This window comes from Salvia miltiorrhiza, unplaced genomic scaffold, assembly GCF_028751815.1.
Source record: "Salvia miltiorrhiza cultivar Shanhuang (shh) unplaced genomic scaffold, IMPLAD_Smil_shh original_scaffold_265, whole genome shotgun sequence".
NCBI lineage: Eukaryota > Viridiplantae > Streptophyta > Magnoliopsida > Lamiales > Lamiaceae > Salvia > Salvia miltiorrhiza.
This window is the reverse complement of record NW_026651512.1, coordinates 29,439-55,351: the sequence shown is the minus strand read 5'-3', so window position 1 is coordinate 55,351 and position 25,913 is coordinate 29,439. Positions and strand designations below refer to the sequence as shown.

At 40.4% G+C, this 25,913-nt stretch overlaps 3 protein-coding genes and 1 long non-coding RNA gene across 6 annotated transcripts; all 4 read left to right on the top strand.

Moving 5' to 3' along the window:
* The first annotated feature begins 735 nt into the window (after positions 1-735).
* Positions 736-2,580, top strand: LOC131003729 (ribulose-phosphate 3-epimerase, chloroplastic). The gene is made up of 5 exons (XM_057930270.1): positions 736-836; positions 1,259-1,368; positions 1,468-1,524; positions 2,288-2,357; positions 2,452-2,580. Exons 2-5 carry the CDS (start codon positions 1,279-1,281, stop codon positions 2,499-2,501), a joined length of 267 nt encoding a protein of 88 aa, XP_057786253.1. The 5' UTR covers positions 736-836; positions 1,259-1,278; the 3' UTR covers positions 2,502-2,580.
* Positions 2,581-2,681: 101 nt separating this feature from the next.
* On the top strand, positions 2,682-3,708 carry LOC131003720 (uncharacterized). Its single transcript, XM_057930261.1, has 6 exons — positions 2,682-2,767; positions 2,850-2,947; positions 3,098-3,193; positions 3,334-3,399; positions 3,488-3,578; positions 3,692-3,708. The coding sequence occupies exons 2-6, from the start codon at positions 2,876-2,878 to the stop codon at positions 3,706-3,708; spliced, it is 342 nt and encodes a 113-aa protein (XP_057786244.1). The 5' UTR covers positions 2,682-2,767; positions 2,850-2,875.
* Positions 3,709-6,682: 2,974 nt separating this feature from the next.
* Positions 6,683-8,208, top strand: LOC131003734 (E3 ubiquitin-protein ligase DA2L-like). 2 transcript variants are annotated; one of them, XR_009094780.1, is made up of 4 exons: positions 6,798-7,107; positions 7,350-7,431; positions 7,526-7,667; positions 7,742-8,206. XR_009094780.1 is itself a non-coding variant. In XM_057930274.1 (3 exons), exons 1-3 carry the CDS (start codon positions 7,076-7,078, stop codon positions 7,652-7,654), a joined length of 243 nt encoding a protein of 80 aa, XP_057786257.1. In that variant the 5' UTR covers positions 6,683-7,075; the 3' UTR covers positions 7,655-8,208. The 2 variants fall into 2 exon arrangements, 1 of the variants encoding a protein (XP_057786257.1); XM_057930274.1 differs by having other exon boundaries at positions 6,683-7,107; positions 7,526-8,208.
* A 57-nt stretch (positions 8,209-8,265) lies between these two features.
* Positions 8,266-9,852, top strand: LOC131003728 (uncharacterized). Of its 2 annotated transcripts, none has more exons than XR_009094778.1 (5): positions 8,266-8,401; positions 8,488-8,578; positions 8,684-8,979; positions 9,296-9,358; positions 9,578-9,852. It is a non-coding gene; the product is annotated as an uncharacterized LOC131003728 (long non-coding RNA). The 2 variants fall into 2 exon arrangements; XR_009094777.1 differs by having other exon boundaries at positions 8,675-8,979.
* Positions 9,853-25,913: the final 16,061 nt, after the last annotated feature.

Here is a 25,913-nt window from a genome sequence, read left to right as displayed (position 1 = left end):
CACGGGGTTGCGCACAGATCGCCGGTTCTCGCCGCCTCCGGCACGGTGATGGGCGTGGTGGTTCTTTTCCTCTATCATTTTCTACTTCTTTTCCTAAATCTCAAGAATCCTCGGGTTTCGATGTTTTTTCTCTTTCAATTCTATTCCGTCCAGCGCGCCTTCGTCACCGCCTGAGTTTCCGTCCACTGTGCTGCGCCACCGCTCTCTCTGAATTGCCCCTCGCCGTTTCCTCCATCGTCTCTCCGCTTGCGCAGTCGACTCCATCGCAAGTCCTTCTCTAGCCATCTCTAACATCTCAACTCAAAAAAGCCCGATTTATGTGAGCCCTAATTTCATATCTAAGTTCGTCTCCTCAAATTGCAGCTTCAGAATTCATACAAATGGCAGCTGTAGCCCGTGGAGATAGGTTGTGTTAGCTTGACTTCGATGTTGCCGTACCACACTGCGACTGCCTCAGTGGTGCTTACCTCGATGCTTTCCATTGCTCCTCGTACCTACGCTTGGACTACCGAAGGTAAATTCTTCGTTTTCCTCATTGTGTACCTCTCTCTGGAAATATATTGATGTCTTCTGTTGTAACTCTGAATATAATCATCGTGAGAATAAATCCACATATAATGTCTGTGATATTTGTTAATCGAATAGCACCGATTACGGTATGATTTGTTATATGCTGATGTATGTTTGATTGAGTGGCAAGGATTTCGCTGCATATGGTTTCGAATTCTGAATTTCTCAAGTTGTTATCTGACAGCCTGTTACTTGCTACTAGAAAAAAGCCGGAGTTGTCCTGAACCCCGGGACTCCATTGAGTACCATAGAGTATGTTCTTGATGGTAAGGTTCGGTATGTCCTTAAATTGAGAATGTATTATGGCAAGATTCAAAGAGGAGATGATGTCAGTGATTTCTTTCTTAACGGGTTGTGGCCTGCTTCTCATAGTATAGAAGGCATAGCAGCTTAAACGACCACCAGACAAGAGCTAACTTAGAGTAGAAAGAATGAAATATTTGATCACGAATTATGATAATATATTATTGCATAATTGCCAAGCCAAAGGGCAAATATTTGAGTTAGTGAATTTGAAGCAGAGTTTCTGGGGCCACTAAACCAAATGCTTATGCCTTTTTTCTGATTTATATATATTTTTTTGGGGGGGGGGGGGTTATGTCTCTCATACTCATGTTTCTGTCTCCCACAGTGTGTTTGGTTCAGTTAATTAACATTTCCTAGCGCATTCTCTTTTTCTTATTTACAGTGGTTGATTTGGTATTGATTATGTCTGTAAATCCCGGGTTTGGTGGGCAAAGCTTCATAGAAAGCCAAGTAAAGAAAATAGTGGAGTTGAGAAGATTGTGCGCTGAGAAGGTAGCGTGAATATGTCTTTCTGCTTCGTCGCTTGCTTTCTTGCATGCAATACTTGACTGCTTGTAGATTTCCCTTACTGTTTGAAAAAAATTCGTACAGGGAGTGAACCCATGGATTGAGGTAGATGGTGGAGTTGGTCCGAGTAATGCATACAAGGTCCACTACCTAGTCCCTCTTCTCTTTAATCCTTATCAATTACTAAAGAATAGTGACTAATTCTGCATGACTTATGGTTCAGACATATTAGAATGTCACTTAAACCCAACATCCATAAACATCCTCACTTAATCTTCTCATCTTTGAGGAGGATAAGAATAAAAAGCTTACAATCTTGAAACCTTGCTTTTGAAAAATTCAGTTTACAATTGTTTCTCCTTGTGGCTCGTTGATCCTTGATAGACTATCTTAAAGGGTTTAATGATCTTTAAGGTGGGGTTTTGAAGAAAGAGATCATTAGGGTTGTATAAACCAGTAAAACTTGCTGCATGTGTGCGGACGATTTAGGGAAATCGGTTATGTAAGTTTGCTTTGGGATGTTAGTTTGAGTGAATTCTGTCGTGCCTATGGTGTATTTTATGCCATATTATTCTTTGGTATTGGGCCTAAGGGTGGATAGAAATTGGAAGAGAAGTGATCTACTTCTGGTTTTTCCCAATTTGGCCTTCCAATTGAAGCTATGTTTTTGCTCGAGGTCATATTACAAAAGTAAGAATGAATAAGTGTGCAATTCTTCGACCAGAAATGTCGGTCTGCTGAGAGAAATGAAGCATAGATTCTTATGAGGAAATCCTGCTCTTTGATTATCCCAGAATCACCGTCTTCGCCTATCTTTTCATTTTTATTCATTTCTTTTAACTTTTATCGGAGTTCTTCCATATTTGTCTGTGCTAAAAGTCAGTTTTATAATATACTTGCACAGGTAATTGAGGCCGGAGCCAATGCGTTGGTTGCTGGCTCTGCTGTTTTCGGAGCTCCTGATTATGCTGAAGGCAAGGATTAAAACTGCTTCATTCGGGGTTTATAGAAAGTATCGGTGCTTGTTGATTCATCTAATTTTTGTCTTTTGTAATTTTGTTTTCGCAGCTATCAAAGGGATCAAAACCAGCAAAAGGCCTGTAGCAGTTGCAGCATAAACTTTGCATTCCGGATTTTTATTTTAGGTTCCACACTCTCTATTTCTGAGTAGTCTCCTTACTAATGCTAAATGTAGGTTCCACAGCCTGTGCACATATTTCTAGTAGTTGGCAGATGTTGTGGATCTTTTTTCTCAACATCAATCTTTTTTCTCAACATCAATCTTTTTTCCCTCAGGAAAAGGCTGCTAGGATTCCGCCTATCGAGGAAGTTAGAACACTTCTTCATCACAGTGTACGGGGATTTATCTCCTCCTTCTCTCAGGTATAACCACTCTTTGATCACACGCCTTTCTCATGCTTGATAACTAGAATATGTGGTTATTGATTGTCATTATCTTATGCAAGAGCACCATGGATATCCATTCGGGTCCATGATTGACTTTGCTTGTGATGCTTACGGATCTCCCATAATTGCTGTTAGTAACTTAGCAGCTCATACAAAGGTATATCTTACACCATTACATTCAAATTCCCCAATTTCTGCATTTGGTAGCATTCTCTTTTTGCCTTGCATAGAAAACCAATTCTATTAGTTTCAGGCTTGATGTCAACTTGCAGTTTGAGAGTGTTAAAATCTTTTGTAATTGGCGCAGGACCTGCTAGCTAATCCTAAATGCTCATTGCTTGTGGCGAAAGATCCTGAGGACAGGACTGACATTATTGTTACGATTCAGGGAGACGCTCTCCTGGTAAGATTCACTCTTTTCAAGATTTCCTTTTGCTCTATGCTTTGAATTCTAGTTATTTGGGTGAACAAATCAAACTATAGTTAGGCAGTCACTCTCTTCTGACAGTTCAATTTAACACGCGCTACATATAATTCACATAGGTTGATGAGAGCAATATGGAAGCTATTCGGACTGCCTACACGACTAAGCATCCAGATGCATTCTGGGTAACTTTTAGCTTGGATGTCTTTTATTTTCTCTAGCCCTATGTGACAGAAATATTATGTTCCTTATACTGAGATAAGTATTGTGCAGGTGGACTTTGGTGACTTCCAGTTCCTGCGCATTGAACCTAAAGTTGTGCAATATCTCTCAGGTGTTGCGACAGCTTCACTAGCATCTGGAGGTTTGTATTCCTTACTACGGAATGTTTATACGGAAAGATTCATTCAGTCTCTTCATTTCAGGATGTTTGCATAATGAACTTTTTATTTCCTTTGTCTATTCCCATGATTTCAGAATTCAGCAATAAGTGAATTTGGGCATTCTTGAGGTAAGATAGCTAAATGTTTGATGCTTATGTAATTGAACTCTTGGGAGCGTGGAATGTGATTATATGATAGAAATTGGGGGATATTGAGCATGTTACTATGTGTTGTATTCTTATACACTTGAGAAGATATTGTATTTTTGTAACTTTCTAATAAAGATAGACTTTCTCCAGTTCATTATTGTGATTGAGTTTATCATCTTGGCGGATCAAGTAGATGGGAGTCGATGAGCTATGAGGACTACTACAAACGAGAAGGCTGAAGCAGAGAACGCCGTTTCAAATGTCTAGCAAGTTGCGCGCATTTGTAATATTTTTTAATTAAACATCTAGCTAAATAGAATATATGTGAAGTTTTCATTATATTTGGATGATAATGTATGAATATTTTGGATGATATATAATATTGTTATTGTTGATTTTATCATTTTGTCGTTTTATAAAAATTGCAAAATTTAAAAATATACTACAATTATATAAAGTGTAAAAAAACTGTTATAAAAGGTGCAAAAACCGTTATAAGAAGTAAAAAAAACTGTTAACTATGATGGGAAAAAAACAAAAAAAAATACAAAATAACGGACAAATTCTCATATATAACGGTAATAAACTGTTATGTATAAGCATTATAGATAACGGTTTCATACCGTTATGTATAGAAAAAAAACTGTTAACTATGATAGAAAAAAAAACAAAAAAAAAAACAAAACATAACGGAAAAATCCTCATACATAACGGTATAAACCGTTATGTATAATCATTATAGATAACGGTTTCATACCGTTATGTATGAGCGTCTCGTACCGTTATCTATTCTCACATACATAACGGTTTTTAAACTGTTGTCTATGATACGTATCATAGATAACACCACTATACACAACGGTTTTTTTGCTCATAGATAACGGATTTTATCCGTTATCTATGAGCGTTTTTCTAGTAGTGCGTTAAGGGCTCGGGTTGTCCCAAACACGATACTTAGCTAGTTATATGAGTCGGAGACTCAAAATAACAATATGAAAGCGATTAGCAATTCATAACTTATAGCATATGGAAAGCGGTAAGCAATTAACATAGCATCATTTACTGAAAGCGCGCACTTCTTGAAAACTCTCAAACATTTAAAATCGTTGAAACTTTTAAATCGTACCTTTTCTTGCGGCAGTGTGACGACGAGCTGAGGTTCAACAACTTTCTTAGAAGTCTAGAAGCACTAATCTAGACTCAACATTAGAAGCTTTTGGTTATCAGAGACATGAAATAAAACTTATGCTCTGATACCACTCTGTCACACCCCAATTCTTGAAACGATAACTATAACTGGGGTACGACTCATCATTTAAAATGAACAAGAGAAAAACCTTGTTAAATTCGAATAAAATGGATAACAATCGGGTTAGCCCCTTTGGATGAAGAAAGACAGGCATTCAAGTGATACAAATCAATCAACAAGCATAATAACTTCAGGATCACAAGTTTAGTGTAATGCTTCAGATAACCAACATTTAGAATGAAATACTTGCGAAATAATAGTCTCGGCTTAACAAAATATATTGTTTAGAGTCACAACATAAAGGTCTTAAGTTAAGAAAACAAAAGACATATACTGGTCAGTTCTACAGCGGAAGTCAAAATAAGGAGTTGAACTCTAGCCTCAGCTCATCCCGTCAGCACCAGCCATTAACCTGAAAAACATTTGAAAATATTTGGGCTAAGTACTAATGTACTTAGTGGGCTGCAACTTTTGAAACATTTCATAATCTGAAGAACAGTTTATCCAATCATACTGACATGACTTAGAAGGTTTTGAAGTGAAATAACTTCTAATTCACTACTACAAAAGTTTACATACATAACAGTGCATAGATAACGGTTTTTTTCAAAAACTGTTATGTATGAGCGCACTTTTAGGAATAGATAACGGTTTTGGAAAAATCCGTTATCTATGTAGTGTTGTCTATATGCATAGATAACGGTTTTTGAAAAACCGTTATGTTTTTGCGTTATCTATTAGTTGCATACATAACGGTATTACAAAACCGTTAGGCCACCGTTATCTATGACCATCTTTTATAACGGTTTATTCATAACGTTAAAGAACCGTTATGTATAAGAGTCATTTACAACGGTTTTGGAACCGTTATGTTTGAGGGTATCTAAAAACTGTTATGTATAATTTTTTTTATTTTTTTTTTAAATTTTTTTAAAACTTTATATCATTTGAAACTTAGTTTCCCCCATTCTACTCCACCCAATCCGCTGCTGAACTCCCTCTTCCGGCCGCACCACCTGTCCGCCTTCCCACCGGCTCCGGCGAGGCCGTGTCCGGCCGAGGGCGCTGCTCCTCGACTACTTCCTCCCATCATCCATTCTTCTCTCTCAAAAATCACGGATGAAGACAAAAGGGGAGCCCTAATTTCCTCCCCAAATCAGGAAACGCCGCCGCCTGAGCCGAAATCCGGCAACGCAGCGCCCTTCTCTCCGATGTTGTCGATGCCTCCACGCAGGAGGCCCCTTTCCCTTCCAATTTTGAGCCCTAGCTTTCATAGAAAGAAATACCGTTGTCGCTGCAACTGGAAGACCAGTGAATGGTCGGGCGAGTCATTGTCACCTCTGCTCTCTCGTTACCTCTCTCACTCACTCTCAAGAACAGATCTCCCTCACACACGAAGAGAATAGAAACCGAGTCCTAGCTCTCTCTCGACTCTTTCCCAATCTCTCGCTGCTGTTACGTTTCTCCGTCGAGCAGGTGAGGGCCTGCCGCCTCCGTCGATCCTCCGAGCTCCGTCGTGCGTCGGAAATTGGTCGTCGTGCCGCTCTCCTTGGTTACAGAGCAGGGTAGCCGCAATTCTCCCCTTTCGAAGCTAGGTTTTCTATTCCATCCATACAATCTAGCCCTAATTCTATTTCTTACTTTTTATTCTTGCTGAATTCGGCAAATTGATGTTTGAGTTTGTACTTGTGAGTGTGAGTTACTCATTATTGCTGAGTTAAGCTGAATAATGGGCAAAGATGGCTTAATTTAACGAATTTACGTATTTGGCTAATTTGTTGAACGGAGTTGGTTATGAATGTGTGGTGTGATGCTATCCTCAATTCCTTACTATCAGTGTATTATGTATGTGGTGATGTTTCTCCTGTACGTTTTAAGAATTTTATCAAGAGAAATCTAATAATAGATGAGGCACTTTCAAGATTCATATATCCTATTTGTTCGTTGAAGTTTATGCAATTGCAGAAATTGAGATTTTAGATTTTGGTACGTGGAAAGGAATCAGTAGGATTATTTTTTATCTGATGTCTTGTGTTTTGATTTTACTGAAGTGCTCCTACTTTTAGAGTGTTTTTTGCAGATGAAGACCCCCAATTCAACACGGCCTACACAGTATCCTTTATTTCATAGATTTGATTTTGGTCAGAATTGTTTGTGTTTGTTCCCTGAGAAAAAGAGAGAAGAAAAGGATAAATTGCTTGTATAGGTGTTAGATTTTACACATACTCTCACGCACCGACGCCCAAACACCCGAAAACAAACACATATCATAGCAGTATTTGTGTCAAGGAAAACTGTGTTAACATTCTTCACATGTCAAGTTTTTCAGCTTGTGCTTGTCTTAACTCCTAAAGGTGTCCGTTCTGCAAAACCTCAAATTATGCTGTGGAGTATCGAGGTGTTAAGACGAAGGAGGAGAAAAGCATGGAGCAACTTGTGAGAGTGATTTATTGTTAATAATCCTTCTACTTTTCTTTGTAGTCTTGAATATTCTCATCTCTGATATATTTAATATAACTTGCACCTATAGGAAGAACAACGAGTTATTGAGGCCAAAATAAGGATGAGGCATCAAGAACTTCAGGATGAAGAAAAGTCGCTGAAACTAAGAGAAATAAGCTCTTCTAGCAGTATGAGAGCACCAACTGAGGTTGAATAATGCTCAACCCGAGGTAACAGGTCTAAGCCTCAAGTAACAGATATTAATTTCTTGCTTGTGTAACCATTGTGCTTTGCCTGTATACAGCACCCACTTCTGTTTCTGCTATAGGAAGTGAAGAAATTTTTGCTTCACATGAGTCCAGTGAAACTTCAGCGGTAAGACCACCTCCACGCCAAAGGCAGATTAGGTATGGCATTTTTCCTTTTATTAGCTTAGTTTATTTAGAAAGCCATTGCTGTATTTTAGTTCTTCTCGAATCTGAAAGTTTAAAAAAGTTTTCCCTGAGTATCACATGGCTATTTTTGTTGATTTTGGTTTACCTTAGAAAACTTACACCATATGTGAATTCGTTTGACCTATATCTATAGGTTAATAATTTTCATTAGATTGCATCTATAAGGGGGTAGGGTAGTTCGCGAAGTTGCTAGTATCTTAGTGCAAGCTCAAGATTTAGCATGATCATGATATGTTATCTTAGGCTATTAGCATAACTTTTTGTTGGAATTGGGAAGTGATGACATGAGTTGGTGGAGTCGATGAATTCCTTCTGTTAAAGTTCAACAAACAACATGCTATAACTCCATGCTGTTTGATACGCTGAATAAATGCTTGGCTGAATCTCAACGTGTTCTTAAAGCATTGGGGATGGATTATTTAGAGAAGGCTGCTGATTATGATGCTTTAAAATGCTTCAGAAAAGCTTAGGGCCTTAAATCTGCTATGCATTCATGTTCTTGGAACGAAGTAAGGACCTTTTCCATTTTAAGTTATACATGCCACACCTTTTTATTCCTCACCTAGCTAGATTCTCTTCTGCTTCTTATGTACAGAAAGCTAAGAAATTGGATAGAAGACCAAAACAAACAATTTGAGCAGAAGACAAAGGAAGCTAAATCAAAGGTTTTTGATGCTACAGGCAAGGTAATCAAACATTCTAATTAGTAATTACACCAGTTGTGAAACTAGATTTATATCAGCTTTCTCCCTCTTCTTATACTATACTCTCAACAAATAAAGACTTCGCAGCTGAAAATTAAAGGTGACATTGCCAAAGCAATTGATGCTAGGGATGGGGAGCGGGAAGCTCGTGCAAAGCTGCTCGAGTCAGAGGCGATGCTGATGCAAAGCTGCATTAATTATTCTATGCAGCATATTAGTTCTAACCGTTTTCTGTTTGTAGGTGGCACCTCTGGCCGTGTCTGATGCAGCTATGCTAGCTCCTAAAGAAGTAATTTCTGGTAAAGGTGACATCAAAGAAGAAACTGAGCTAACAAAGGCAGATAGAAAGAGGAGAAGGGCAAAGAAAAAAAGACAGTTTAAAGGTGAAATATTGATTTGAGTGTTATTATACTGTTTGTTCTCCATCTGTACAAAAAACAATAAGGCAGAGTTTTCTTTCGTGTGATTAATGCTATTTCAAGCTGTGGATAAAGGAGTATTGTTTTTGTTATTCTTCTGTACTTTTATATCTTGATGGTCAGATTCTTGCTGTGTAAACTAGCCATAAGGAGGAGCATCCTTTCCACATCAATTGCATGCTGGTGTCTGGATTTTTGTTGTTATATATTAGTGTAACACTCTCTGCACTATATGTCGTCTCTAATTTTATTTTCCTCTGAAATGTTGAATCAATTACAGCTGAGTCTGTCAAACGGATGGCAGTAAAGACACAGCTAAGCACATTGAAGAAACCCGAAGATGGTAATTTTGTCATATGCATTTCATTTTGGCTCTTGAGGTTTTGATTGCTAATTCACTAGACCCTTAGTTTTTTTCAGTTTTATGAAGCCCCTGAACTTTTACATTTTGTTTTAGCAACATAAACTTTAAAATTCAGGGCAAGAAACTGATTTTGCCTTGGTTTTGCTGTTGCAATTTTGGATCTTGTAAAGGAAATCTAATTGCTACTGCTGCTTGAAGTTGCAGGGAACGGGGAGTCATGAATGACACTTTGAAAGAAATGTTTTCTTGCCTTTGCCGTCTAATGTGATTCATGATGTAGTGTGAAACAAAAGTCAACATATTGTTTGTTATCTTTTTCTTGTCCAGTTTTCTTTTATTTCACATATTTTATTTGGATTATTTTTCTATTGGCAGGTTGAGCTTGTGTGTCGGGTTCTCTCCTAAGTTAGTTGCTGCAAATTCATCATAGCAGGTCAACTAGTTCATGAGGACTTGGTGCTAGAACACATAATATGATAGATTTTTGTTTAGCTATAAGATAGTTGGTACTTTCATTTTTGAATCGAAATATGCAATGATCATATGTACTTGATACTTGGTTCATTTGGATGGTAATGTATGAATATTTTGGATGATATATAATATTGTTATTGGTGATTTTATCATTTTGTTGTTTTAAAGTTATTTATTTATTTCTTGAGATAAATAACATAAAAATCGAGAAAAAATATTAAATATGCTAGTTGTAGTTGAAATACATAACAATATAAAAAGTACAAAAAAATCGTTATGTATTTCTAGCAAAGATAACGGTAAAAACCGTTATAAAAAGTAAAAAAAACTGTTAACTATGATAGAAAAAAAACAAAAAAAATACAAAACATAACGGAAAAATCCTCATACATAACGGTAATAAATCGTTATGTATAAGCATTATAGATAACGGTTTCATACCGTTATGTATAGAAAAAAAAACTTTTAACTATGATAGGAAAAAAAACAAAAAAATACAAAACATAACGGAAAAATCCTCATACATAACGGTATAAACCGTTATGTATAATCATTATAGATAACGGTTTCATACCGTTATGTATAGAAAAAAAACTGTTAACTATGATAGGAAAAAAAACAAAAAAAATACAAAACATAACGGAAAAATCCTCATACATAACGGTATAAACCGTTATGTATAATCATTATAGATAACGGTTTCATTCCGTTATGTATGAGCGTCTCGTATCGTTATCTATTCTCACATACATAACGGTTTTAAAACCGTTGTCTATGATACGTATCATAGATAACACCACTATACACAACGATACACAACGGCTTATAAGCATGTTAAAACATTTCATATAATACTTAATTATTTTGCGCGCGTTTGCACACTCCATTCTGTTACTCGCTGTGATCCCGGACCTTTTAGCCACCGACGGATCTCTGTCTCCCGCTGACTTGAACTGAGGGCGTAACCCAGCCAAGTATAATTAACCTCGGAAATTAATCCAAACAGGCCTATCATAACTATGCTCTGGAACACATCCCGTCGAGCACCCTTATAACGCCTCTGGTTAGTGCCCGATGGAGATCAACCCACCGAGTCAGTTAACAAGTGTAAACAATTGTCAAATAACGTGTTAGGTATAAGAGAACCTCAATTGATTCGTTGTGGCGAGCCTTAAACATGGTAGAGTGCACAAAAATATTTTATTGGATAAACAGTTTATATTTCACGAACATTTAAGCTCATTAGCTCAATCATACATTTGGAAAACAAGCCCACCTATTTAGGCAAAGCCTGTCGTTTAACTTAATCTCTGAATCGAAATAGCAGTGCTAATCCTCCTGATGTTCAAGGCCTACAAGAAATCTATTCTTAATAGGTCTCTTTAAATCTAAACTCAAGTCACGGTAAAGTGCTTAACATTCTATGATTCACTTAGCCGGATTTTCAAAATTTATGAATAAATAATTGAAAACAATTCTCTTGAGTTAAGAACACCAACAATATTCTTACTCATCTTTCTTTTGTAATTGGAAATTATAAATAACCAATTAAATCATGATGCAATGCATGACTCATTCCATACTTAAGCATATAAGTGTTTACTTAAAATGTACAAGTCCAAAATAACAACAAAGGCAGCCCATGGCTTCGCCGCCTCTCCCCCCTTTCTCTGCTCTGTTTTACTACTCTCTACTCTGCTCAACTATACTCTGCTCTACTCTGCTCTGCTCAACCAGCTCTGGTCTCCCAGCTCTGGTCTCTCAGCTAGGGTATCCTAGCTCTGCTCTCCAGCTCTGGTATCCCAGCTCTGGCATTCAGCTCTGATCTTTCAGCTCTGGCATTCCAGCTCTGCTCTCTCAGCTCTGGTATTCAGCTCCGATCTTTCAGCTCTAACATTCAGCTCTGATCTTTCAGCTCTGGCATCCCAGCTCTGCTATACAGGTCTGCTCTTTAGCTCTGCTAGTCAGCTCTGCTCTTCAGCTCTGCCAGTCAGCTCTGCTCTTCAGCTCTGCTCTTCAGCTCTACTCTTCAGCTCTGCTAGTCAGCTCTGCTCTTCAGCTCTGCTCTTCACTTCTGCTCTTCAGTTCTACTCTTCAGCTCTGCTCTTCAGCTCTGCTCCGCCCCTCCAGCTCTGCTCTGCCTTCTCGCTCTGCTCTGCCTCTCCAGCTCTGCTCTGCTCTGTTCTCATCTCCCTACTCTGCTCTCATCTCTCGCTCTTCTCCCAACTTCAGTACACCTCACGACTCTCTCTTTCTCAGCCCACCAGTACAGCTCACGCCGATCACCTCCTTGGCAACGGCGAAGCGCCGTCACCTCCCTCTGTTTTCGGCGACCGCAGCAAGCCACAGCCGCTACCCTCACTCTCCTCTCCTCCAGATCTGACGGAAACGCGACCCACAGGCCACGCCTCCGCCGAGCCTTAGATCCCCAAATTTAGCCACCACCGCCCTTACTCTACCTCTGATTCTCTCTTACTCCGGCGACACACGACGAGGTCGCCGCCGACAACAACAATACCCTCCGACTCGGCACCTCAGACCCAACGCAGCCAAAAACCAACTAAAAAATTCTACCTTTTATTTTATTCTTTTAATACAGACAAGTTTCTATTGCAAGCATATAAACATGAACATAGTATATGAACATGTGTTTTTGAAATATCATTTTGTTCGATCATGATATGAACTGGTCTCCGAATGAAATAGAGGAATCTCAAAGTTGAGAAGAACTTACTAACGTTGCTGCGTTTCTCTTTAGGGGCGAATGAGTTGAGAAGTAGAAATTCCAAGATGAAAATCGGCTGAATTGTTGAGAATGAACTTGTTTCTCTTGCCGAGGAGGGTGAAAAATCAAGAGGAATGAGGCTACTTTAAGAAGAAGTGATGTGCACATGGAAGGCTGCGTGGATGACCCTCTCCACAATTCCTTAAACATTGTGATATTTTGCTAATTGTAATTAGCAAAATATCTAGGGAATAGTCATGTTTGGGCTCAATGAACTTGGGCTTAAGGATTAGTGGGCTTAATGGGCTTCATCTTGTTACTCAAAGGTAATTAAAACATAAGGCCAAAAATGAAAATTTAAAACCCAACCCATATAAATGCTTGAATGCTTAATTAAATAAATATCCAATGCATATAAATTTAATAACTAAATTTACAAATGCTTTTGTAAATCATTTTTGTTGGAATTAAAATAAATTCTTTTTCTCAATCCGGCGTGAATCATCTTAAATCTAAGTTCAAAATTATTCTAAACTTAGCTCGAGGAAACAGTATTACACTATATAAGGCTATTTAAGGTACAACCCCATTCAATTTTTCCACTCTAATTATTTAAATAGCGCTATTTAAGGTACAACCTCATTCAATTTTTGGCTAGCCATCACGGCACTACTTTCTCAAATATGGTTTCTAAATGGAATTCCTACCTCAGTCGATCTAAAGACACTATCTCTTTAGGCGATCATTCTTCCTATATAGAAAATCCTGATACTAGAGCCACCTCTTGTCGGCCTACTAAGCAAAGCCTTAAAATGGAGTCGCCTTCCTCCTTTGAGACTGCTTTGGAAATATCAATCTATGTCCACTCAACTGATTATAGGAGCTCATTGTTGTCCTCCAAGGAAGAATCAGTGGGTATTAATATGATGATTACTGATATTCAAATGCTTTAAAGGCAAAGGTGTAACAACCCGCTCTTTTATATTTATTTAAGTCCAGTATTGCGTGTTTATTAATCTATTTCTAGTAAATGAAACGCTTTATGAATTTTCAACTATGATTCTGAATTACGTAAATTGGAAACAGAGTCGCTACACTAGCAGTATGCATTTATTTATCTTCGCGTGTTTAAAACCGCGACGTTAATCTTTGAATCAATGAATGATTATTATTCAAGGTTATAACCAACTTAGCAAAGTTGTGTTATTTATTAATCAAGATGGAGGTTATTTATAATTATTCATATTGTTCCTTAAGTCGTGAATTATTTCCGACTTTGTAGCTAATTAAATCTACGGATTTAATTTAATGATGATCGAATTAAATCTATGGATTTAATTTATCAATCTACAGTTTTAATTTAGATTTTTACAAGACAATATAGATATCAGATACAAGAATTATTCGATTAATCTGTATCTGAATACAAGTGCTCGACATTAGAAAAACTCGATACCAAAGTTCTAATACAGAACCAATGAGAGATTTATTATAGATACACATCAATCATTCCAATAATATTTTCCTACACCTACCATCTGCCAACACCCTAATTTAAGGAAAAGATAGATAAAGGAGAAAAGAAGAAAATGGGACGTTTGGTGATTAATGACAACTGCTGCTAAAGTGTTGCTACAGTGCTGCTACAGTATTCAACAGTGTCGCCCATCCAACACTTCAAGTCCACTTCAGCCACTCTATTCTCACCCGTGCTTAGTTTTTATTTCACTCCAACATAGTCAAAGAAAATATTCAACAGACAAATCTCAATTGTCAGCAGAAAATCTCATCAATTAAATTCTTCAACCACGCCTCAATTTAGCCACACTATTCATCATCTTTTCACAGTAATCAGCTCTCCTTAAGTTCAGTATAAAGCCATCCTCATTCACCCTCTTCATCACAGCAACAAAATCTACTCCTTCCATCGAGAAATCACCAAGCATAATCTCCTCATTCCCATTCCACAAACGTTCCTAGCAAAAAGAGGAAAGACTGCACTGCTCTTCATCATTCTCTGCCAAAGCATTTTCAAGTATCAGTTCATTCAAACAATAACAAACCAACAAAACCATTCAAGGTATTTCATGCTATCTTAGTTCACTCTCTTCATATACATATATCATATCTCAGTAAAGCATGCTTCATATATTAGAAATGCAGTAGATAATGAGCATGATTAATTAGTTACATGGCACTCTGTATTCACAAGCGAATAGAGAAAGGAACACCAGAACTTATAGAACAAACACAGCCTTTTACTTAGCACAACAACACCTATAATTCGTAGAATAAGAGGAGAACGAAACTTGAAAAACTTAGCTTTTAAACAACGAGGGACGCGGCCCTATTCAGTCGGGCCGAGAGATGACTAGAAATGGAGGAGAACGAACGAGGCGGCGCCAACGTGTGCTGCCGTCTCTCGCCATTAACCGAACAGCAACAATAGAGCCGAGAGATCATGGCTCGACCCTTGCCTCCGTCATGTCGGCACAAACGTGTGCGTGAGAGCAGTGAGCGGCGACGGCCTCCCTACAGCAGCGGTATTCGGTGCTTGGCAGCAGAAGTCGGCCTTGGGCGAGGCAGCGGCAGCCGACGACGGTGGTGGCTATCGGAACTCGGCAACAGCAGCCGCGACTCCAGAACAGCAGCAGTCGGCGGCCAACTCCAGAACAGCAGCAGTCGGCGGCCAACTCGACGAACAGCAACAGTCGGCGGACTCCTCGGTGAACAGCAGCAACAACCGCGACTCCGGGCGAGCAGCAGCAGTTCCAGGCGGCTGAGCGGGGCGGCGCGGCCGAAGGCCAAGCGCCGCTGGTCGCGGCCCAGAGCTGAACAGCAGTAGTCAGCGGCAGCAGCTCCACGCGGCGACCTCGCTGTGAGTCGCCGGAGCAACAGAAAGCGACGCTCCTCGCCGTTGAAGAGAAGAGCCGCGGCGGCGGAAGTTCGAGGGAGGAGATGGCTGGATTGAGCGAGAGAGAGAGATGGTTTCCAGCGATGACTCGCCGGGAAGAAGGACGCCGGAATCGAGCGAGAGAAAGAGAGATGTGAGCAGCGTGATTTTGAGAGAGAGAGTTGAGCAGCGTTTTTAATTGTGAGAATGAGAGAGATGGTGGGTTCTGCTTTTAAAAAAAAAGAGAGAGTCTCGATAATTATATTGAGAGAATGAATGTTGGCTTTAATAAAGATTGAGAGAGAGATGATGTTGAGTGGCATTAAATTTTAATAAAGGAAGAGGTAGTGGAGTGATTTGTGTTATATAAATAAAGAGAGGGACCGAGATTGAGGGAGAAGGGACCGAGATGGTTGTGTTCGAAAATATTAATCTTTAATCTATCCTTAACTGCACAAATTTTCAAGATTTGGATCTGAGAGACGTGAATAATGAGTGAGAGATGGAAACCTGTGGATCAAAGCTTACTATGTATAAAGAATCTTCTCAGAAATTATATATATATATATATGAATATGCATTATATATTAGATATATATTGAGTAAATAAAGAAATTAAGATACATTAATTACCTGAGAAGAAAATGAAATGTCGTTGGCGAATGGTGATTAATGATATAAAATACCTGTACAGGTTATTGATGAAAGAAATGATAATATTTTGGTAAATACGAGTCTTTAAAGGAAAACCCTCGTATCTTACTACTGTTGAAAGGCTTGACAATAAAATATTATGCATGTATGTAAATTTCGGCAAGTGTCCACTAAGTACTCCCGTACTTAGCCCTGCATGTATTTTTAAATGTGCAGGTTGAGCTGTGATCGAGGATGTAGTGTGCAAGCGGAGCTTTTGTCGATCTAGGATGAGTACCTCAGAGTAGAGCATATGTCTTCATACATATACTCAAATTGTTATTCCGCTGCGAACACTGATTTTGCTAAAGACATTATGTTATCTTGTCAAATAATATGTATTATTTAATAATGTACTCAAACTCGTTGAGTACCTCTTTTGGATAATATTATGTACGGTTCCTTTTGACCTTCGTTAAATTCTAGTTAATTTCAATCGTTTTCATTATACAAGTCGAGTCATCAAGAAGCTAAACATGCCCCTTTTCTAATCCCGCTCGTAATTTCCCTCCCTTAGTCGCGGTTTTCCCGAATTTGCTATCCTTAGCAAGTGCGGTCGTGACAGAATGGTATCAGAGCATTTCTTTTGCTCTGAGTACTAATCATTCCTTCTAAGTTGAGTCTAGATTAAGTAAGTTAATACACCTTTGAACTAGTTGACAAAAGCTTGGCACTACATCTCGTCACGCTCAACGGAGGTTATGGTAAGTACTTTCAAGTTTTAATTAAGTTAATTTCTTGAAATGTATGAAGCATGAATAAGTATGACTATTGTATGAATCACAAGAACTTAGAACTATTAAGTTATATATATGCTCACTCACACGAAAGAACATAGAAGAAAACTTAGGGAGATGCCTTAACTTTTTCTTCATGTTACGATGACATCGACAATGACGGTTGAAATAGAGAAAGAGGAATCACACGAAGAGTCGCATGATGAAACCACGAGCATGGAGATTAAGTAGCGTAACGAACGCCAATAGTACGTTGATAGCATGGGCATAGTTTAAATATTCGAGTGTTTTTCTACGATGAGATCTCGAATTGACTTGGCCTTTTGAATTTATTTTGTTGAAACTTTTATTGCTCGTTGCTAGATCTAAGAGTATATCATCATCGCATAACAAGCCCTAAGATCGGTAGATCATGACACTAGAGCTTTATGATGATTGTCGAATCCTTAATCTATGATTAAGTATTAGGGAGGTCCTTAATACAAGTTATGATTTTGTGCTTGAGAACTAGATTTAGATCACCTCTATGACATGTGCTTGAATACTAGATTTAGACGATGTTGTGATTTCTAGATTTCACGAGTTATGATTTTCGAACCGATTCTTGATTGCCAAGTATAGATGTTTGGAACCATATCGTTTTAGTTACTTGTCACGTTTTACTTTGAGTTGACGATAGAACTTCTTTCGTTAGATGGCGAGGACTGCCTATACTCGACGACGACCCTTGCCCCCATGGGCTAGTCCAGAGGAGGTCGAGCGGTCCTACCGCACTTATGCCCCATGTCACGGGGATAACCTCGGACAGTTCCTCGCAGGTTTTCACAGACACTGGGTCGAAGCGAGTGCACATGGAGTATCAGGGTATGACGGTATCCAGAGGTTGATCTTACTGTTACCTTCCGAGTGGCAGGGATGGGCTAGGCAGATTTCTGCCCACTACATCTTTCGCCGAGAAGATTACCACGACCTCATGGGAGACTTCCCTAGCTTCATTGCGGAGCTTCAGGCCTGTTTCACCTTGTGGGGCAGCGCCCCTCTAGGGCCCTACATCCTTCCGGGAAACTACGTACAGGTGGGGATACCTTTGCCAGCGGAGGCACCCGCTACTGCTCCTGAGCCCCCGATGGCCTTGCCACGAGACCCTCCACCACGTGCCTCAGTTCTAGGGCGCCGTGGTAGGCATGATGACGAGGCAGGCCCTTCTCGTCCACGGGCTCGCAGGGATTTCCCATCGCCTCCTGACTCAGTGATCCGAGCTACTACTCCTCCACCACCACTGATACCTACGATAGACGCAAGGTTTGAGGCTGCCATGGCAGATGTCGACAGGGTCATGGCCAACATGAGGGAGTTTCTAGATAGGGGCAAATACCCTATGCAGGAGGATGACGATACAGCACAGTATGGTACGATGAGGATTACTCGTCCTGAACCCGTGCCACCTCCAGCTCCAACCGAGCCTCGTGCCACGGCCAGGATCAGCACCAGAGAACATCCGATCCGTGAGATTGTGGACGATATCTTCCGCTCAGCCCAGATCATGCGGGAGACAGGCGAGGGCCAGGGAGAGACTCTGTTGCCCAGCTGGGAGCCGGGCGAGGATGAGGAGGAGGACCCCGAGGAGGATCCGGAGGATGACCCCGAGGAGGATCCGGAGGAGGACCCCCTGGCGTCACCGAGGAGCAGTCATACCGCAACTCAGGATTCACAGATTTGATAGTTTTTAGCTTGTGAATGTACTCCGGAAACGATGATTCGTTCCAATGACTATGATTTTATTTATGTTGTCTCTAGCTAGCATTAGTACGGAAACGTTGGTCTCTAGGACGTTCCGTGAATAAGTACCCTTTTGTGATTGCTTAGCTAATAAGCCGGTACATCATAGGAAGTACTGGATAGACTTTACTTACGTTTTGGTTGACGATGTAAAAGCCTCGATGAGACAATTTTCCATGATATATATATGACCCTAGCATGGGCTTTCTGCGACGATCTCGTATATGTTTTATGTTTCTCTACGGGTTCTTATTCTTCACGAGTCAGTTAAGAATGTAGTAACTTTGAATAATGTGACTCGTGTATGCAACGAATCCTGTTAATAACTTAGTTTTGAAGTCATGATAAGTTAAATTTGATAAACAGTTCTTTATTAATTGCCTTAGAGACTCCTGTATAGAATGTGTTAAAATGGGTGTTTGTAATTCAGAATGCCGCCTAAACGAGGTCGCCCCGCTAGGAGGAACGTTAACAACGATGGAAATCGTGATGAAATACCTGAAGGACGGCAAAACGACAGGGAACCTACCCCACCCCCTCCACCCCCTGCTAGAAGGACTGAAGAACTTTTTCTTCGACAGAATCCACCCACGTTCACTGGGACAGGCGACCCAGCCGAGGCCGAAGCTTGGGTACGCGCCTTGGAGCGTATTTTCAACTTTCTACACTGCACTGAAGAGGAGCGACTCTCGTGCATGTCTTTCCAACTAGCCGGATCGGCTGACTTTTGGTGGGAAGCCCGCCGAAAGACTCTGACTCCCGAACAATGGGCAGCTTATACTTGGGAAGACTTTAAGACTGGATTATACGATAAGTATATTCCCAAAAGCTACAGAAAGAAGAAGGAGGCTGAGTTCTATAGCCTGAAACAAGGGAAGAAGACAGTAACGGAATATGACAGAGAGTTCTGTGATCTATCGCGTTATGCTCCGCAGCAGGTGGATACTGATGAGAAAATGGCGGAGAAATTTTGTGCCGGTCTGAGGCACGAGATTCGGATGACTTTAGCTAGTCATGGTGGACTCTCATACACCGAGTCTTTGAATAGGGCACTGGACATCGAAGCTGCGATGCCAGTAGAAAGGTTGGCTCCATCACAGACCTCAGCGCCAGCCAACCCACCTGCACGCCCTCAGAACTTTAAAGGGAAGCGCAATTGGAACGACCATGGAGGAAATGAAAACCAGACTAACAAGAGGCCATGGCAAGGAAATGCGCCGTTGGGACAATATCAGCAACAAGGACAAGGGAAGCAACAGGGTCCTGCCCCGGCTGGAGACAGCCAAAGACAAAATGAAGTTCCCCTTTGTCCAAAATGCCACAAACCACATCGTGGTGTCTGTAGGGCTGGAACTGACAGTTGCTACACGTGTGGCCAGAAGGGCCACTACTCCTCACAGTGCCCCAACAAACAGCAGGGCACGGCAATCAGGGCCATTTATGCTCAGCCCCTGCAAGCAGTTCAAGGGCAACACCAGCCCCGCCAACAACAGCCACACCAGCAGCAATACCAACACCAGCACCAACAGGGCCAACAGCAACAGAAGCTGCCGCAACAGGCGAGAGCCTTTGCTCTCACCCAAAACCAGCCCGAGAAAAACCAGGGAAACCTGGCAGGTATGGGCAAGCTTAAAGGTTTTTCCATTATGATTCTGTTCGATACTGGTGCCTCGCATTCTTTTATATCTGCCCCTTGCGTAGATACAGTAGAAATCGAATCAGAACGAGCTAAGCGTGCCTTAAGAATCACTACACCCTCAGGAGGAAGATCTACCACCACAAATGTTTGCTCGAACGTAGAATTTGAAATAGGAGAACTTAAGATGGTAGCGAACAATCTTAATATTCTGCTCATGTGGGACGTAGATATGATCTTAGGAATGGACTGGCTAGCTGAGAATCACGCCACCATCCTTTGTAGTAAACGAAAAAAAATTCTCTTCGACCACCTGGAAAGGAACCGACGGAATTTCACGGCATCGGTATGAAGAAAAGAGTACCAGTGATATCCGCATTACAAGCCAGAAAAGAGATGATGAAGGAAGGAAGCACAGCTTATCTCGTCTACCTAAACGGGGAAGCTAGTGAAGACAAGAGGGTGGAAAATGTGGCAATAGTACGAGACTTTCCAGAAGTTTTTCCTGAAATATTGCCGGAAGCTATCAAGAGGCAACGGATAACGCAATTCTTTTTGAAGGAAGATTGTGGGTTCCCCATAACGAGGAACTCAGAAACGAGATCATGAGTGAAGCTCATGACACGCCCTATACCGCTCATCCCGGGAGTACCAAAAAGTACCAAGATCTACAACAGAAGTTTTGGTGGGACGGGATGAAACGAGATATAGCCTCGTTTGTAGAACGCTAGTGAAAGCTTTACATCAACGACCATATGGGAAATTGCATCCATTGGAAATCCCAGAATGGAAGTGGGAGCACATAGCAATGGATTTCGTGATGGGTCTACCCAAGACAAATAGGGGCAACACAGCTATTTGGGTAATAGTAGACCGTCTCACGAAGTGCGCTCATTTTATACCGATTCCAATTACCCATGGATCGGAGAAACTAGCCCAACTGTACATCCGTGAGATTCGGTGTTAAGGGTAAGTTCAGACCCCGTTTTGTAGGACCTTATGAGATCCTTGAAAGAATAGGTCCCGTAGCGTATAGGTTGGCGCTGCCACCTAGCTTTGGAAACGTCCACAATGTGTTCCACGTGTCACAACTAAGACGGTACGTGTTTGACCCCAAACACGTGATTCACCAAGAGGAAATGATTCTTAACCCGGACTTGACGTACGAGGAAAAACCTGAAGCCATTCTAGATCGAAAGGTGCAAGAGTTGAGGAATAAATCGATCGCGTCAGTCAAAATACTGTGGAGACACCATGGACCTGAAGAAGCAACGTGGGAACTTGAGGACCAAATGAAAGAAAAATACCCAGAACTTTTCACATAGGTATGCAAATTTCGGGACGAAATTTTTGTTAAGAGGGGTAGTATGTAACAACCCGCTCTTTTATATTTATTTAAGTCCAGTATTGCGTGTTTATTAATCTATTTCTAGTAAATGAAACGCTTTATGAATTTTCAACTATGATTCTGAATTACGTAAATTGGAAACAGAGTCGCTACACTAGCAGTATGCATTTATTTATCTTCGCGTGTTTAAAACCGCGACGTTAATCTTTGAATCAATGAATGATTATTATTCAAGGTTATAACCAACTTAGCAAAGTTGTGTTATTTATTAATCAAGATGGAGGTTATTTATAATTATTCATATTGTTCCTTAAGTCGTGAATTATTTCCGACTTTGTAGCTAATTAAATCTACGGATTTAATTTAATGATGATCGAATTAAATCTATGGATTTAATTTATCAATCTACAGTTTTAATTTAGATTTTTACAAGACAATATAGATATCAGATACAAGAATTATTCGATTAATCTGTATCTGAATACTAGTGCTCGACATTAGAAAAACTCGATACCAAAGTTCTAATACAGAACCAATGAGAGATTTATTATAGATACACATCAATCATTCCAATAATATTTTCCTACACCTACCATCTGCCAACACCCTAATTTAAGGAAAAGATAGATAAAGGAGAAAAGAAGAAAATGGGACGTTTGGTGATTAATGACAACTGCTGCTAAAGTGTTGCTACAGTGCTGCTACAAATTTTCAAGATTTGTGTTCGAAAATATTAATCTTTAATCTATCCTTAACTGCACAAATTTTCAAGATTTGGATCTGAGAGACCTGCAAGAAGGTGAATAATGAGTGAGAGATGGAAACCTGTGGATCAAAGCTTACTATGTATAAAGAATCTTCTCAGAAATTATATATATATATATATGAATCTGCATTATATATTAGATATATATTGAGTAAATAAAGAAATTAAGATACATTAATTACCTGAGAAGAAAATGAAATGTCGTTGGCGAATGGTGATTAATGATATAAAATACCTGTACAGGTTATTGATGAAAGAAATGATAATATTTTGGTAAATACGAGTCTTTAAAGGAAAACCCTCGTATCTTACTACTGTTGAAAGGCTTGACAATAAAATATTATGCATGTATGTAAATTTTGGCAAGTGTCCACTAAGTACTCCCGTACTTAGCCCTGCATGTATTTTTAAATGTGCAGGTTGAGTTGTGATCGAGGATGTAGTGTGCAAGCGGAGCTTTTGTCGATCTAGGATGAGTACCTCATAGTAGAGCATATGTCTTCATACATATACTCAAATTGTTATTCCGCTGCGAACACTGATTTTGCTAAAGACATTATGTTATCTTGTCAAATAATATGTATTATTTAATAATGTACTCAAACTCGTTGAGTACCTCTTTTGGATAATATTATGTACGGTTCCTTTTGACCTTTGTTAAATTCTAGTTAATTTCAATCGTTTTCATTATACAAGTCGAGTCATCAAGAAGCTAAACATGCCCCTTTTCTAATCCCGCTCCTAATTTCCCTCCCTTAGTCGCGGTTTTCCCGAATTTGCTATCCTTAGCAAGTGCGGTCGTGACAAAAGGCCTATTCTCTCGCTAAGAAACCTACCGATTTTTCTCCTACCATTGCTACTCCCACAAACGTTGTTCTTCATATACATATATCATATCTCAGTAAAGCATGCTTCATATATTAGAAATGCAGTAGATAATGAGCATGATTAATTAGTTACATGGCACTCTGTATTCACAAGCGAATAGAGAAAGGAACACCAGAACTTATAGAACAAACACAGCCTTTTACTTAGCACAACAACACCTATAATTCGTAGAATAAGAGGAGAACGAAACTTGAAAAACTTAGCTTTTAAACAACGAGGGACGCGGCCCTATTCAGTTGGGCCGAGAGATGACTAGAAATGGAGGAGAACGAACGAGGCGGCGCCAACGTGTGCTGCCGTCTCTCGCCATTAACCGAACAGCAACAATAGAGCCGAGAGATCACGGCTCGACCCTTGCCTCCGTCATGTCGGCACAAACGTGTGCGTGAGAGCAGTGAGCGGCGACGGCCTCCCTACAGCAGCGGCGTTCGGTGCTTGGCAGCAGAAGTCGGCCTTGGGCGAGGCAGCGGCAGCCGACGACGGTGGTGGCTGTCGGAACTCGGAAACAGCAGCCGCGACTCCAGAACAGCAACAGTCGGCGGCCAACTCCAGAACAGCAGCAGTCGGCGGCCAACTCGACGAACAGCAACAGTCGGCGGACTCCTCGGTGAACAGCAGCAACAGCCGCGACTCCGGGCGAGCAGCAGCAGTTCCAGGCGGCTGAGCAGGGCGGCGCGGCCGAAGGCCAAGCGCCGCTGGTCGCGGCCCAGAGCTGAACAGCAGTAGTCAGCGGCAGCAGCTCCACGCGGCGACCTCGCTGTGAGTCGCCGGAGCAACAGAAAGCGACGCTCCTCGCCGTTGAAGAGAAGAGCCGCGGCGGCGGAAGTTTGAGGGAGGAGATGGCTGGATTGAGCGAGAGAGAGAGATGGTTTCCAACGATGACTCGCCCGGAAGAAGGACGCCGGAATCGAGCGAGAGAAAAAGAGATGTGAGCAGCGTGATTTTGAGAGAGAGAGTTGAGCAGCGTTTTTAATTGTGAGAATGAGAGAGATGGTGGGTTCTGCTTTTAAAAAAAAGAGAGAGTCTCGATAATTATATTGAGAGAATGAATGTTGGCTTTAATAAAGATTGAGAGAGAGATGATGTTGAGTGGCATTAAATTTTAATAAAGGAAGAGGTAGTGGAGTGATTTGTGTTATATAAATAAAGAGAGGGACCGAGATTGAGGGAGATGGGACCGAGATGTTTGTGTTCGAAAATATTAATCTTTAATCTATCCTTAACTGCACAAATTTTCAAGATTTGGATCTGAGAGACCTGCAAGAAGGTGAATAATGAGTGAGAGATGGAAACCTGTGGATCAAAGCTTACTATGTATAAAGAATCTTCTCAGAAATTATATATATATATATGAATCTGCATTATATATTAGATATATATTGAGTAAATAAAGAAATTAAGATACATTAATTACCTGAGAAGAAAATGAAATGTCGTTGGCGAATGGTGATTAATGATATAAAATACCTGTACAGGTTATTGATGAAAGAAATGATAATATTTTGGTAAATACGAGTCTTTAAAGGAAAACCCTCGTATCTTACTACTGTTGAAAGGCTTGACAATAAAATATTATGCATGTATGTAAATTTCGGCAAGTGTCCACTAAGTACTCCCGTACTTAGCCCTGCATGTATTTTTAAATGTGCAGGTTGAGTTGTGATCGAGGATGTAGTGTGCAAGCGGAGCTTTTGTCGATCTAGGATGAGTACCTCATAGTAGAGCATATGTCTTCATACATATACTCAAATTGTTATTCCGCTGCGAACACTGATTTTGCTAAAGACATTATGTTATCTTGTCAAATAATATGTATTATTTAATAATGTACTCAAACTCGTTGAGTACCTCTTTTGGATAATATTATGTACGGTTCCTTTTGACCTTCGTTAAATTCTAGTTAATTTCAATCGTTTTCATTATACAAGTCGAGTCATCAAGAAGCTAAACATGCCCCTTTTCTAATCCCGCTCCTAATTTCCCTCCCTTAGTCGCGGTTTTCCCGAATTTGCTATCCTTAGCAAGTGCGGTCGTGACAAAAGGCCTATTCTCTCGCTAAGAAACCTACCGATTTTTCTCCTACCATTGCTACTCCCACAAACGTTGTTCTTCATATACATATATCATATCTCAGTAAAGCATGCTTCATATATTAGAAATGCAGTAGATAATGAGCATGATTAATTAGTTACATGGCACTCTGTATTCACAAGCGAATAGAGAAAGGAACACCAGAACTTATAGAACAAACACAGCCTTTTACTTAGCACAACAACACCTATAATTCGTAGAATAAGAGGAGAACGAAACTTGAAAAACTTAGCTTTTAAACAACGAGGGACGCGGCCCTATTCAGTCGGGCCGAGAGATGACTAGAAATGGAGGAGAACGAACGAGGCGGCGCCAACGTGTGCTGCCGTCTCTCGCCATTAACCGAACAGCAACAATAGAGCCGAGAGATCATGGCTCGACCCTTGCCTCCGTCATGTCGGCACAAACGTGTGCGTGAGAGCAGTGAGCGGCGACGGCATCCCTACAGCAGCGGCGTTCGGTGCTTGGCAGCAGAAGTCGGCCTTGGGCGAGGCAGCGGCAGCC